Source organism: Gopherus evgoodei, chromosome 4, assembly GCF_007399415.2.
Source record: "Gopherus evgoodei ecotype Sinaloan lineage chromosome 4, rGopEvg1_v1.p, whole genome shotgun sequence".
Classification (NCBI taxonomy): domain Eukaryota; kingdom Metazoa; phylum Chordata; order Testudines; family Testudinidae; genus Gopherus; species Gopherus evgoodei.
Window position 1 is genome coordinate 123437422 of NC_044325.1, and position 12893 is coordinate 123450314.

General features: G+C 50.3%; 1 protein-coding gene across 4 annotated transcripts in view; it reads right to left on the bottom strand.

Moving 5' to 3' along the window:
- The window catches only part of MYRF (myelin regulatory factor), a 121095-nt gene that overhangs the window by 31036 nt on the left and 77166 nt on the right, over positions 1-12893 (bottom strand). For all 4 annotated transcript variants that reach the window (XM_030560841.1, XM_030560840.1, XM_030560839.1 and 1 more), the window contains exons 8-10: positions 1568-1763; positions 701-777; positions 138-248 (exon numbers count right to left, since the gene is read on the bottom strand). In XM_030560841.1, the coding sequence (XP_030416701.1) occupies positions 138-248; positions 701-777; positions 1568-1763 (384 nt within the window). The remainder of the gene's footprint in view (positions 1-137; positions 249-700; positions 778-1567; positions 1764-12893) is intronic.

Consider the following 12893-nt stretch of genomic DNA (forward strand, 5'->3'; position numbering starts at 1 on the left):
CACAAAGCAGCAGTGCTCCCGGCCAGCAGGAGCAGCTCTGCAGCAGTCTGCTCCCCAATTTGGCCTCCTCGAGTCCCACGTACGCAGCCCTGCCAAACTCCGGTCACAGGCTCGGAGGGAACCATGCTGCTCCATACCTCTGGTCAGGGTTGGGCTTGCCCTTCTTCCTCATGTTATTAGCCGTGGTCTCGCTGAAATGCAGCCGCCCCACGGTGACCTTTGTGACCTGCTCCGGAGGCAGGTTGACCCTGGAGGGGGAAGCAGAGGAGCCACTAAGGACACAGAGCTGGAAAGGAGGTCGCATGGAGAACGGCCATTTCCCCTCATGTGAGAAGATCAGCCCCCAACTGCAATCATCTAGGGAACTCCCACCTCTCCCTCACTTCAGAAGGTGCTTCCAAAATGCCTCAGATCAGGCTCTGGGGGCCAGGGAGACCCACCACAGGTTAGTGAGCTCTGGGCGTGGAGGGGAGAGGAGTCATTGTTTTGGGAAGTGAAGGAGACAGAGAGAGAGAACACTTTAAATACACTACCCGCCTGAGCCCTCCATGCCAGCTCCCCGTAGTACCCCCTTGCCCCACTCTGCCCTCCTACTCTCAGAGGTCCTCATACCAGGATCCCTCAATCTCCTCTCTCCTTGAGTGGCTCTCTTGTGACAGGCTCCCCACCTTCAGGCCGCCATGCCCTGGGCAGTACTCACGTGACAGGGTTGAAGGGCCGTTTGCTGCGGTCAGACTGTGACTGCTCAATGTTGATCGATTGGTTCAAAGCCTCTAACTGAAGGGAAAGATTCAGGAACATTACAGAGAGTAGAAAAGCATGGCTTTCCCCTCTTTCAGCCCCTTTTCCCAAGCCACAATTGTCCCAAGGACAATCTATCCGGCCACTTACCCACAGCACATCAACAGTACCAATCACCCCGGCGTCTGGGCACTCATAATTACCCCCTGGGAATTTGCCTCACTGGCACCATAACCACTGCTCAGAAAAGGCCAGATTTACTTTGTCCCATTACCACTGCTTGTACCTCCCCTTCTCTTCTCCTAAGAGAGGACAGGAGCTGTCTGCACCGGTGGGGTCAGATGGCCTCTTCCTTGCTCCTCACTCACAGACTCAAATGTACAGGCACTGATGTACATACACACATAGAGAGCTCTAAGAGACTGCCCAGGGGAACCCTCTTTACAGCCTCTTCTCTTGTGACTAGACTTCAGCCTACTTCACCCAGCAGATGGGGCTATAGCACAAGGCTCCTATCCTTCCTTTAGGTAACGTCCTGGTCACACAAAACTTGTGATTCCCACCGGATCACATCTGCTCGTATCACACTTTGGCTCCCCTACACAGGCTCCACTCACAGACCCACACGTGCACTCACCCACAAACAGTACACAGTGATATAATGCTCATCATTCCTACCCAGAGACTGACAAGATCATACACACGGTAATACCCACAGCCACACACAAAGCCTATGGGCCTACGGACACCGACACACACGCTCGCATATGCACCCTGAAATGGCCTTCAGTTCTTGCAGGGTTTGCCTCCTTCCCCTAGAACTTGCCTTCACTCCATGCAGCTTCAGGTAGAAGCAGTCGAGGGGCTTCAGGCCCTCAGCAGTCTTCACGTACTTGGGATCTCCAATCATGCCAATGTAGACCGTGACCTGGAAGTGATTCTTCTTCTGGCACACGAAGGCATCGTCGCCCACGGAGAAGTTGAACCCTTTGTCAGCATCCACTCGGTAGGTGGGTGGGGGGCTGTGCATCGAGGTAGGGGGAAAAGGCAGCAGGCATTAGACTGAAGGACAAACACTGATATCTCTGCGGGGTCTGAATTTATAGCCGGGCGGGGGGGGGGGGCGCATAAACAGACAGTGTTTCACGGATACTTATCTCAATGATCACACAGGCCAGCTCTCCTCATGTTTACAACCAAATAACATCCCCGTGGCAACTACAAGAATGGCTAGTATGGGAAAGCCACAATAGGGAAGTAATGTATGTATTTTCAGTTGTCTTTGAATGTAGTTCAGTAGCTGGAAACTGGAAGGAGGAGCCAGGATCGTGTCACTAGCCCACTTCTGTGCAGATCACCAGCAGGCTCTCTGCTTCATGGGTCACCAGTGACCCAAAGACCCCTTTCTGAGAACTTCTGGTTTACAGTGTAATTTATCCAAGGATTCAAATGTGCTTGGCAGGATTGTGCCATAGCTAGATCTGGGTTCAAACACAAGCAGCTGTTTAACTGTGCACAGCTGCTCTATGCAGCTGGTTAGGGAAAAGAGCGTAAGAGACTCCCATAGCCAATGGAAGCTGCAGGAGGGATTTTAGGCTGGCAGAATGTTTTCGGATTGAAAGGGAATATAGTTATTTGACTTGGAATTCGCTCAGGCTGCCGGGGCACTCCCAGCTCTTATACAACGTGCCACAGAATCTTTCATGACCACCCGTGACAGAGAGGCATCCCATCCAATCACATAGCCCCTCCTGGCGCCACACATTGGAGCACTGACTTCATACAGGTTCAGAGAGAAGAGAGAGTTCCACACTGAGGGCTTGGCTACACTGGAGAGTTGCAGCACTGGTGGTGGGTTTATAGTGCTGCAACTTAGTAACTGTCCACACCTGCAAGGCATATCCAGCGCTGCAACTCCCTGGCTGCAGCGCTGGCTGTACACCTGGTCTGCTTGGGGTGTAACGATTGCAGCGCTGGTGATGCAGCGCTGCTCATCAAGTGTGGCCACCAAAAGCGCTGTTATTGGCCTCCAGGGTATTAGGAGGTATCCCAGAATTCCTGTCCACAACAAACCGGAAGAATGGCTGAATTCCGAGCTCCCCGGAGCTACTTCTCTAAAAAATAAACACAGCTGCTCTTTGCTCCAGCGAGCGAGCGGAGGCAGGGGAATTGCTTTGGAATGTTCACAGCTGTTTGCTTGAGGAGAGAGAGGGAAGTCCGTGTTGAGCAGCTGCTTATGTGGTCTGAAGGCTATTTAGGAGTGCATAATTTGCATTTAGTGAATAAGACGGGTGGGGGAAGGGGTTGAAACTTTTAAAATGATTGAAGGTAGGTGCTGTGTATCTTCCAGTCCTTAGAACTGCAAGGCAGGGAGCTGAGAACAGTGTCAGCTCCAAAAATCCACTCTGTCTCCCCCAGGCTCCCTGTCACACTCCACCCCACCCCCGTTTTGAAAAGCATGTTGCAGCCACTTGAACGCTGGGATAGCTGCCCACAATGCACCACTCCCAACAGCGCTGCAAATGCTGCAAACGTGGCCACACTGCAGCGCTTTCCCTATACAGCTGTACGAAGACAGCTGTAACTCCCAGTGCTGTACAACTGTAAGTGTACCCTGAGTGAGCACATCCTGCTGCCCCTGCCTTGCCCTTGCAGGTCTCCCATCCTCTCACCCCCAGGTCCAGCCCTGCTTAACATCTGGGATCTGATTTCTGAATTCTGCTTCTCAGGTCAAGGGGCTGTGCTGGTGGATCAGGCTAACCTAGGAAGCCACGCAGGGATGGGGATTTGACAGGGAGTACTGGACATTCTTTGGGGGTTTCTCTCCTGAACAGGATCTTTCAGAGAAACCGATGAGATCCCTCATTGGGTTCCATTCTTCAAGTGACCCATCCCGGCCTTGCTGCCAGGCTGTACCCGCCCCAAGCTGCCGGATTCCTGGAGAAATCAGAACCATCTGCTGCCACTGCTAACAGCCTCCAGCTCCCACCATGGCACATCCCAGCTAGGAGGAGAAGCTTGGGCTATAGAGAAGAAACACACAAACCAGCCGGGGAAGTTTAATCTGTATCTCCTTAATGGGCTGGTTACCACGGGAACGGTGAAAATATGTGGCGTTCGCACCAAGTCCCCCTTTCTCCCACCTCCCAAGATCCCTGGCCTGCACTCTGGGCTAGGGCCCCTCTGGGGGGCGTTGCCTGCCTGGTACAGGTGGGAAAGGAAACACCCCGCAAGTCAGTCAGTCACTCAACATTTCAACTGGGAGACCAAAATCCAATCTTCCCTCCTCCCCCTCAATTTTCAAATCATGGGGAGCGTCATCGTTTTTCATTTATGAAAATCTGCACATAATTACAGGCGCCAGGACTCATTTTTCAAACTAGGTATTAAAAAGTACAGGGTATCCTTCTGCTAAAGAAAAAAAAGTGCCATCTTCCTGTCCTTCAGGTCTTAATTTTTAGAACGAACAACAGAGCTTCAAAAGGTCTGAGTGTTGGAGAAGAGTGACTGGGAGAGCAAGACAGCCACTGACAGGAAGACTTACGGCTCCATCAGACTATTAGACTAGACAGACTTTGTAGGCAGGAGTACATGCAGGAGAGGGTCACTCCCTTTTATACATGTGTCTTCCCACAAGCCTAGTCAATTCAGTGCCACAACTACCAGCCAGGCCTAAAAGCAGCCCGTCTTCTGGGATCAAAAGGCAATTAATTCCCCTAAGCATTCACAAGAGACAACTAATCCAGGACAAGATGTGTGGGTTCCCTGGAAGATGGGGTATTTTCACACGAGTGTTAGCTGAACAGCAGCCAACGGGTGTAACGTGGTCCAGGAAATTCTCCAACATGACCATCTTCATCCTTAACACTGCAACGTGGCAAGACTACAGGTCCCAGTATGCAGTGCCCCATCCTGATCTGTGCAGCCCAGTCATGCTGCCCACTGGGCATTTCCATACTTGCAAAAGCACCCGGATTATGCCAGGGTGACAGAAGATATGCGAGGATGCACTTATTGAAGGTTGAATGCAAGGATCTTTCACACACACTTTCGTATCATCGGCTGTATGGGCTGCACTTCCACCCTGATTAGAAGGGGAATCGTTTTCATGTATTTTATGATTACCAGCATTATTATCCCCATTTAATAGATGGGTAAATGAGGTACGGAGGATGGGTGACTGATCTAAGGTCATAGAGTAACAGGGTTGGGGTTGAACACCAAGTGTCCTGACTCCCAGCTCTATGCTCTTGACATGGCCACAGGGCCTCGCAGACCACATGGCCTTCTGATGAGGGTCACTGCCATCTGTTTCATTTACTGCCGATTAAGCGCAGCCTCAGGACTTCTAGCAACTACGGCTCTCAGCTCCCAACCTGCGATCTCCTACAGATTCATGACTGTTTCCCAAATGACTGGTAACTGCTAGGTCTCCCATCAGCCAGTCAAGACTCTTAATTAAACTCCAGTGACACAAACAGGATCAGAACAACAATATAAAGCATCAACAAAAACAGTAAGTGTCACCTAGCCCCATGTCATCCCAAAGTTCATTCGCCAGCCAGTTCCTGCTCCTGCTGCTTCTCACTGTCCTGGTTCCCCACACGAGTCACAACCCCTCAATGGCCTCCTACCATTCTGCCAATGGAAAAACACCCCCCCCCCGGGCTGTGTTTTTTGGACTATCCAGTGGTGAATGGGTTAATGTTGAATGATGTCTTCCTGGTGATTCAGGCTCTAGCGAGTGAAGCCGGGACAGCTCCATGAGTAACCATTTATTTCTTCCTTGGAGCAGCAGAGGGACCCTGGGTTGCCTGAGATGTGACCTGAACAAAAAGCAGACACTGGAAGTGGAGAGCGCTACCTTAGCCAGAAAGAATGAGAGGAATTTCCCTCTCTCGCTCTTGCCCCTTCCTCACAGCTTCAGAGCTTCATTTTTGCCTTCCATTTCTTCCCACTAAACTCCTTCATCCGCTCCCATGGGTTCCTCTCTCACAGCAACATACAATTTGCCCATCATGGATCAGACCCAAGACCCGGCCCATCTCTGACAGTGGCAGGCATTAGACGCTTCAGAGGAAGGTGTAAAAACCTGCAGCAGGCAGAAGCGGGATTATCTGCCCTTCACGTTAGGTCTCTCCTCTTCCTCAAGCGCTGTCATTTGGTCCATGTCTTGCCGCTGTTCATTCCCCTTGTCCCTCGTGAATGGGTCCCTGAGAGCATGTGGTCTGGGCTCCTCAGGCCCTGGTCCCTGTACCCAACCGTGCGCGCACACAATACACACACAGACTCTCCCTCCCCTAGCAACTGCTCTCAGCCCGACACAGTCCCCCACTTTGCACAGAAACACAATTCACCCACTCCTGCCCTACACTACCGCTGCACCTTCAGCAAGTGCACAGTCTCCTCCGCTCATCCCCCTGGGCCACTGCCTCCGTAGGGTACCAGGGCCCTGCTGGAGGGGTGGTGGTCTGCATGTGTCACTGGTGTACCAAGGGAGAACCATGCACCAGCTGCAGTCATGAGAGACATAGAGAGTGAGGAGGAGGGAGAGGGGTTCACAAAACCAACAGAAGCCTCCCAAATGTGTTCTGGTTAACGTCCATTCAGGCTGATGGCTGCCCAACACACATGCACACGTACACTGAACAAACCCCTTGGAGGGTCCCCCCTCCTCTGCCTCCCAGAACACACTGCCCAGCTGAACATGATTCCCCATACTTCAATTCCCCATAGCGCCAATAGACAGAACTTTCTGATTGGTTGAGAGTGATGTCATCTCCATGGGCAACAATCCTCTGCAAACATTCAGGGTCTAATGTGGAAATTCCATTTCAGAGCTTTTGAAACCAGACGGGACCATTCTGCTCATCTAGCCTGATCCCTGTGTCAAGCCCCTAACTCCTGGCTGAGCTCTGTTAGCAGGACACATCCAGTCCTGTTATAAAGCATGGGCAAACTACCACCTCTCTTGCTAAATTGCTCCAGTAGTTATTTACCCCCCCTGTTAAAAAATCCATTCTGTAACAGCAAAAACACCATCTCTAGCCTCCTGCCAGATGGGTGCTGTATCCCCTTGGAATCTTTGTCTAACCCAAGTTTCAACTCATGGCCTTTGATGTCACCGGCACCCAGAATTATACCCCATGAAATGCTGGCCTACAAAAGTCCAGCACTCTGGGCCATGGGGATAATTAACACACATTTCTTGGGTTTTAAGTGTGTCCACGGGGTGGTTCCATCTTTGATGCATGTTTGCTGCCAATTTGGCATTGGGAGATAAATGACCTTGGGTGCCAGGTCCCACTACTGATAGTGAGAATGAAGATTATTCATTGACTTGCCATCGGCCTCATTTCAACCAATCAAAACTCAGGCCACAGCCAAAGCCACACTAATTTTTTCCAGTGAGAGTGGGAAGGTCAGAGGGCACACTCCTGGGAATAGGAGGTCTAGGGTCAAATGGATTATTTTAGCCAAAAGGCCTCCACTGATGAAAAGTGGATTAACGCAGGGTTCAGAAGCTCAGGATTGGAGAAGATTTCTTCTAATGCTGAGTGAAGGTGAAAGGTTATGAACTCCCCAAAGCCAGTGTCTGACATTGAGACTCAAAGGAACCAGCAAGTTACAAGGAGAACCCAGCCACACTTAAGATGAAAAGAGGAGGAAAGGAGAAGGGGTGTAAGGAAAGGTGTTATAGAGACAGAGAGGAGAAAGAAGGACGTAGGAAATATTTAATTGTATTTGTGGCTGAGAACAAATGGAGCGTCAAAGGCAGGAATGGGGTCATTACATACAATCAGTTTCTTTCCCTTTCCAAACATTTTCTCTCCATATCTGTCCTCCCTCCTCTCTCTCTGTACTTATCTTCTATTCACAAGAGTTAAATGTCTAAAGAACATTTGATAAGCTTTCTGATTTCTCCTCTTCCCGAGTATAAATGCCCGGCTAAGGGACAGGAATCTGCTGCTAAACAGCATAGCAGGACCTTCAGCCAACCTCCACAGTCTGAATCAAATCACACAGCATCCATCCAACACCTATTCCACTAATCCCACCACAGAGACCTGCTCAAACTATGGCATCCACTCAAGAGAGACACACTCTCGACATGTAATGTGACTACCAAAATCTCAGTGATCAATCAATGGCCAACTGGGATTTACCGGAGATTATCCTGCCATTGGTAGCCAGCTAGGAGGGATTATTCTGAGATATACAGTGTCATCTGCGCAGGTGAGGTCACCTAAGACACATCACCTAGCAGTGGGGACTCTACTGTCTAGAGCCCAAGCAAAGCTCAAGGCAGTGAGCTCCAGCTGACTCCACAGGATGGAGGCCTGGGGAGAGCCAACCAGTACAATGGGAAGAGTAACTGGAGGAACACACCAGCTCTGCTTCCAGGCCAGAGCATGGATGCACTGGCCTCAGCAGAAAAAGGTTTCCGTTCAGCTCCAGGCTGCCCCTGGCCAGCTGCCTCACCTCAAACTGTAAACAAACAGGAGAGGGGAGGAGAGCAGGGCGTCTGGGATTCATCAACATACCCTGTCAAATAGATGAATTACCCCTTTTCCCCTGAGTAAATTAACCAACTGCCTTGTTCCAAACCTCCTCAGCTTTGTTGTTGGAAACCAGCTAACCCTTTTGAAGGTTCAGTGGGTTTGATACTACAAGATGGGTGTGATAAGCCAAGATTAAATATGTAAATCTATTAGCAATAAAATAAATCAGAGACACTGGCCCATCCCTCAGCCCATCCCACCTAACTCAGAGAGACAGGCCCTTCAAGCTGAGACATACATTTCTCAAGCACCTCCATCCAAATCCAGGACACCAATCCGTTTCACCCATTCCTCCCAAATCAGGGACACTTGGCCCTTTACAATATGCTCCATTAAAATGGGAAGTCCCCTGCCCTTCACACTGGCCACCCTAAACTTAAGCAACCTTGCTTCATTAAAAAGGGAAAAGTGGTCTTTTAAACAGAGTGGAGTAATTCAGATCTCTAATGATATGTCTACATGTGATAAAAGATGTGAAGCACAGCCACGGCTGGCCTGGGTCAGCTGACTTGGGCTCGTGGAAGGCTCGGGGTGTGGGGCTATAAAATTTCAGTGCAGACCTTCAGACTCAGGCTGGAGCCCAGGCTCTGAGACATCACAAATGGGGAGGGTCTAAGAGCTCAGGCACCAGCCCGAACCCAAATGACTACACTGCCATTTTATAGCCCCGGAAGCCTGATTCAGCTGACTCAGGTTCTGAGACATGGTGCCCCTATTTGATTGACAGAGTTTGTTTTTAGCCTGCTACAAAGGGACTCAGTCCTGCTGGGATAGTCGCAGTGGCATCCACCTGATGATGATACAGCTCTGCCTGGAGGAATCTACAGACTAATAGTTACCATGTTCATCTCAAAATCCACCTGAAGCTTGAGGCCCTTTAGAAGCAGAGGAGCTGCCTAGTCTCAGCACAGCTGAATATCAGTATCCTGTCCAACAGCAGAGCTGGCCTGCACCGAGCTCCCCCACTCATCTAGCCAAGGCAATGGCCAACAGAAAAGTCTTGTTCCAAGATGAACCCCAGCTCACAGGATTGGAGCAGCAGAGAGACATCCAGAGTAACCAGCCTGGTAGACTACTGCCAGGAAAGCACTGGAATGGCTCATGGAAGATGACTCCCCACCCCCTCAATGCTTCTACCAAGTTCACGACAACCAGCAGATGACTGGCACTGCTGGCTTCCGGCTCACTATATAAAGCAGACAACTGTTAATTGGGATTGAATGTTCCTGGCTTAGAGCCTGATCCCAGGATGATGGCAATGGTCAAAATCCAAGGCATAAAGCCCTGTAAAGGAACAAACACTGACACAGTTCTTCCACTTTTTCATGCTGGTCGCTTTCTTCCTCAACTGCTGCAGGTCCTTGAGGGAGAAATAGTCCATGTGTCCTCAAATCCCACCTCCCAGCAGATGGTGTCATCAACTGAAATGCAACTAGTTCTCTAAGTATCAGAGGGTAGCCGTGTTAGTCTGGATCTGTAAAAGCAGCAAAGAATCCTGTGGCACCTTATAGACTAACAGACGTTTTGGAGCATGAGCTTTCGTGGGTGAATACCCACTTCCTCAGATGCATGTAATGGAAATATCCAGGGGCAGGTATATATATGTGTGCTAGCAAGCAAGCTAGAGATGTTTGCATCTGCAAATTTGACACCATCAGCTCAGGATTGAACAAAGACTGTGAATGGCTTGCCAATTACAGAACCAGTTTCTCCTCTCTTGGTTTTCACACCTCAACTGCTAGAACAGGGCCTCATCCTCCCTGATTGAACTGACCTCGTTATCTCTAGCTTGCTTGCTAGCACACATATATATACCTGCCCCTGGATATTTCCATTACATGCATCTGAGGAAGTGGGTATTCACCCACGAAAGCTCATGCTCCAAAACGTCTGTTAGTCTATAAGGTGCCACAGGATTCTTTGCTGCTTTTATAGTTCTCTAAGGAAGAGTCTGCAAAGCAATGACACAGGGGAAAGGCACAGAGCAGACCTACAGCCACGTCCTGACCCCCTCTGACAGGCAGCTCAGACATCTGTATGCAAACCAGGTCATTTTCCTGTAGCGAGAAGTGGCAGACAAATCCCATTGCTAAATGGTTGCTGCTCCTTGGCACCGCTGCCACTGGTGAACCTCTTCTGCTACTCCGCTCCACTCACCAACACTCAGAATTTGGCCTCAGAATGTTACTGTCAGGTGGATTTTGTGAGTCATGCAAGATATCCACGGTCTGTTCACCCTTAGCCAAAGGGCTTGGGGACACACACCCATTTGTTCCAATGAGAACGTACTTGACGGTTTGTCCCGAGAACTGCTCTTCCATAGTTCAGTAGATGGACAAAGTACATGAAGGCAGTTCAGACAGCCAGTAGTTCTGGTGAATTTATATGCAAAGCCCTGTTGGAGTCTGACCAGAGCCCAGTAACAGATTTCTCCATACAGGCCTCACAACCAGACAAGGAGGTATCCTCAGTCAGCACAAATGTACTCTGTTACAAGTTCCACAGTCCACGGCCCATCAGATTTCAATGTCCAGGGCCAATGGACCACAAGCATGATGGTCTTTGGGACACAGTGCAATACCCATCTCTTGTCTCCTGCCTTCTGTGAGGTGTGAGGTAAAGTGGGCTGGTCAGTAGTTTAGTGTGTGCATGGGGAGGGTGGGGGTCATTGTGGCTTTGCCAGATCGAGTTATAGTTCCACATTAAACACTGTACACATGCCCACAGGTTGGATACATTTTATCAGCTTAAAAATAAATGAATAAATCAAGTTCTGATAAGTTAAGGACTGTGCTAGGCGTGGAGGCTGATCTACTGAATATTCTCATCTCTTCATCCTGCTGGTGGAGCTTGGGAACAACTGGACTGGCTTCATCTGAAGCAGAGCAAAAAGAACAGTGGCAGCCTAGCAGTCAGAACTCCCAAAAGCCGGGGAAATACTCCTGCAGAGGGGCTGTGAGCAGGCTGCAGCTCAAGCCCATTAAAGACTGACTCTTACAGTGAGGATATTACCGCCATGTCTGTGCACAGCTCAGCTCCAGGTAAACCTTTGCTGATGTAGAAGCTGGTTCTCCATCCTTACACATGTGGTGGAGGTATGCACTAGGGCAGTGGTCTCCAAAGCGGGGTGCACAAGAGGATCCTTGGGGGTGCATGGCAGGAGGAACTCTTGTGTGTGTGTGTGTGTGGGGGCGCTTTGTCAGTTTGAGCGTGAGTCCGAGCGGCTTTTTCTTTTTTGCTTTGGCAGTTCGGGACGGGGGGAGTCCGAGTGGCCTTTTTTTTTTTTTTTTTTGCACTTCGGCAAAAATGGTAGAGCTGGTGCAGCAGGGGGTGCATGCTCAAAAATTTTTTACTGATGGGGTGTGCGATCAAAAAGTTTGGAGACCACTGTGCTAGAGAGAGCTGCCTTTGACAGCTCAGTCATCCAAATGCTCTGGGAGACTGAGCTTCTTTCCTCCACCAGACAGTCAACGGCACATTGACACACCTGGTGAACACCAGGGGCTGGGAACCTGAGCAATTTCCTGTGGGTGTATGAAAACAGGCCTCCTGCAGGTCTGCGCTCGCTCCCCACTCTCCCCTGCTGGACCTCACGTGAAGGGCAAGAGTAAGTAAAGGATGAGACTTTGATCCCACAATTCGGCTCCCTAGGGCTGAGATTGGAGCTGAATACTCTCTGGCTTCTTCTGGAGAATGAAACACCTAGTACAGAACCAGTCACACACGAACCCACCTCTCTGCTGCAATTCTCCTCCAGTTTGGACCAAAGTACCTCATCTTCCCCCCACATCTAGCTCTGGAGCTGGTATACAAGAAGCTCCAAGAGCTTTGCAGAGGTCAAAGCCTGCTTCTCATTCTAGCACTGCTGCAGTGGGCTTCTGGCTGGGGCTTTCCCAAATGGCTGAGCTGTGAGAGACAGCTTGGGTCTGCCTTCTAAGGGTCGGCTCTCCCTTCAGTCCTCGAGGCCTGGGCCTGCTCCCTTTCTGTGACCCCTCTGGCTGCCCACATGCCACTGGCCGAAACAGGTTTGTCCTTCCAGAGACAGGTTAATTCTGCATGAGAGGAAGTATAGCCTTGTCGCTAGCTGGATTCTGTTCCCAGATCTGCTACAAGCTCATCCTGTAACGAGGGCAAGTCATGTCATGTCTCTGTGCCTCACTTTGCCCGGCTGTAATATCAGGCTTAATTAATTGACAGCCTCAGCAGTAGGCAGTGTTGTTACACACCCGTCAGGGACTTGGCAGAGTATGTGGCAAGCCTGTTCCATCTAAGGCAACCTCCCCAAGTCGCATGCCCTTCCCTGCTCCTGCAGCTGGCCCTGCCAGGAGTCCTTGGCCTTTTCTCCGCATGTCGTTCTGACGAAGCCTGATCATTCTCTCATTTTAGTTGGTATCTCGCTCAACAAAGCCCCTCCCCCGAGCCCCAAAATAGGGCCCAAAACAGAGACTGGCGGTGTGGAAACTGAGGAGGAGTAAGGGGTGTTTACGGGACTAACCATTCCTGGAATCCAGACTGCTGCTTGCCAGTTTTCAGTCACCTTTCCGGAATGTGGGGAGGATTCGCAGCAATTTCTTCCTGAACATTCATCTT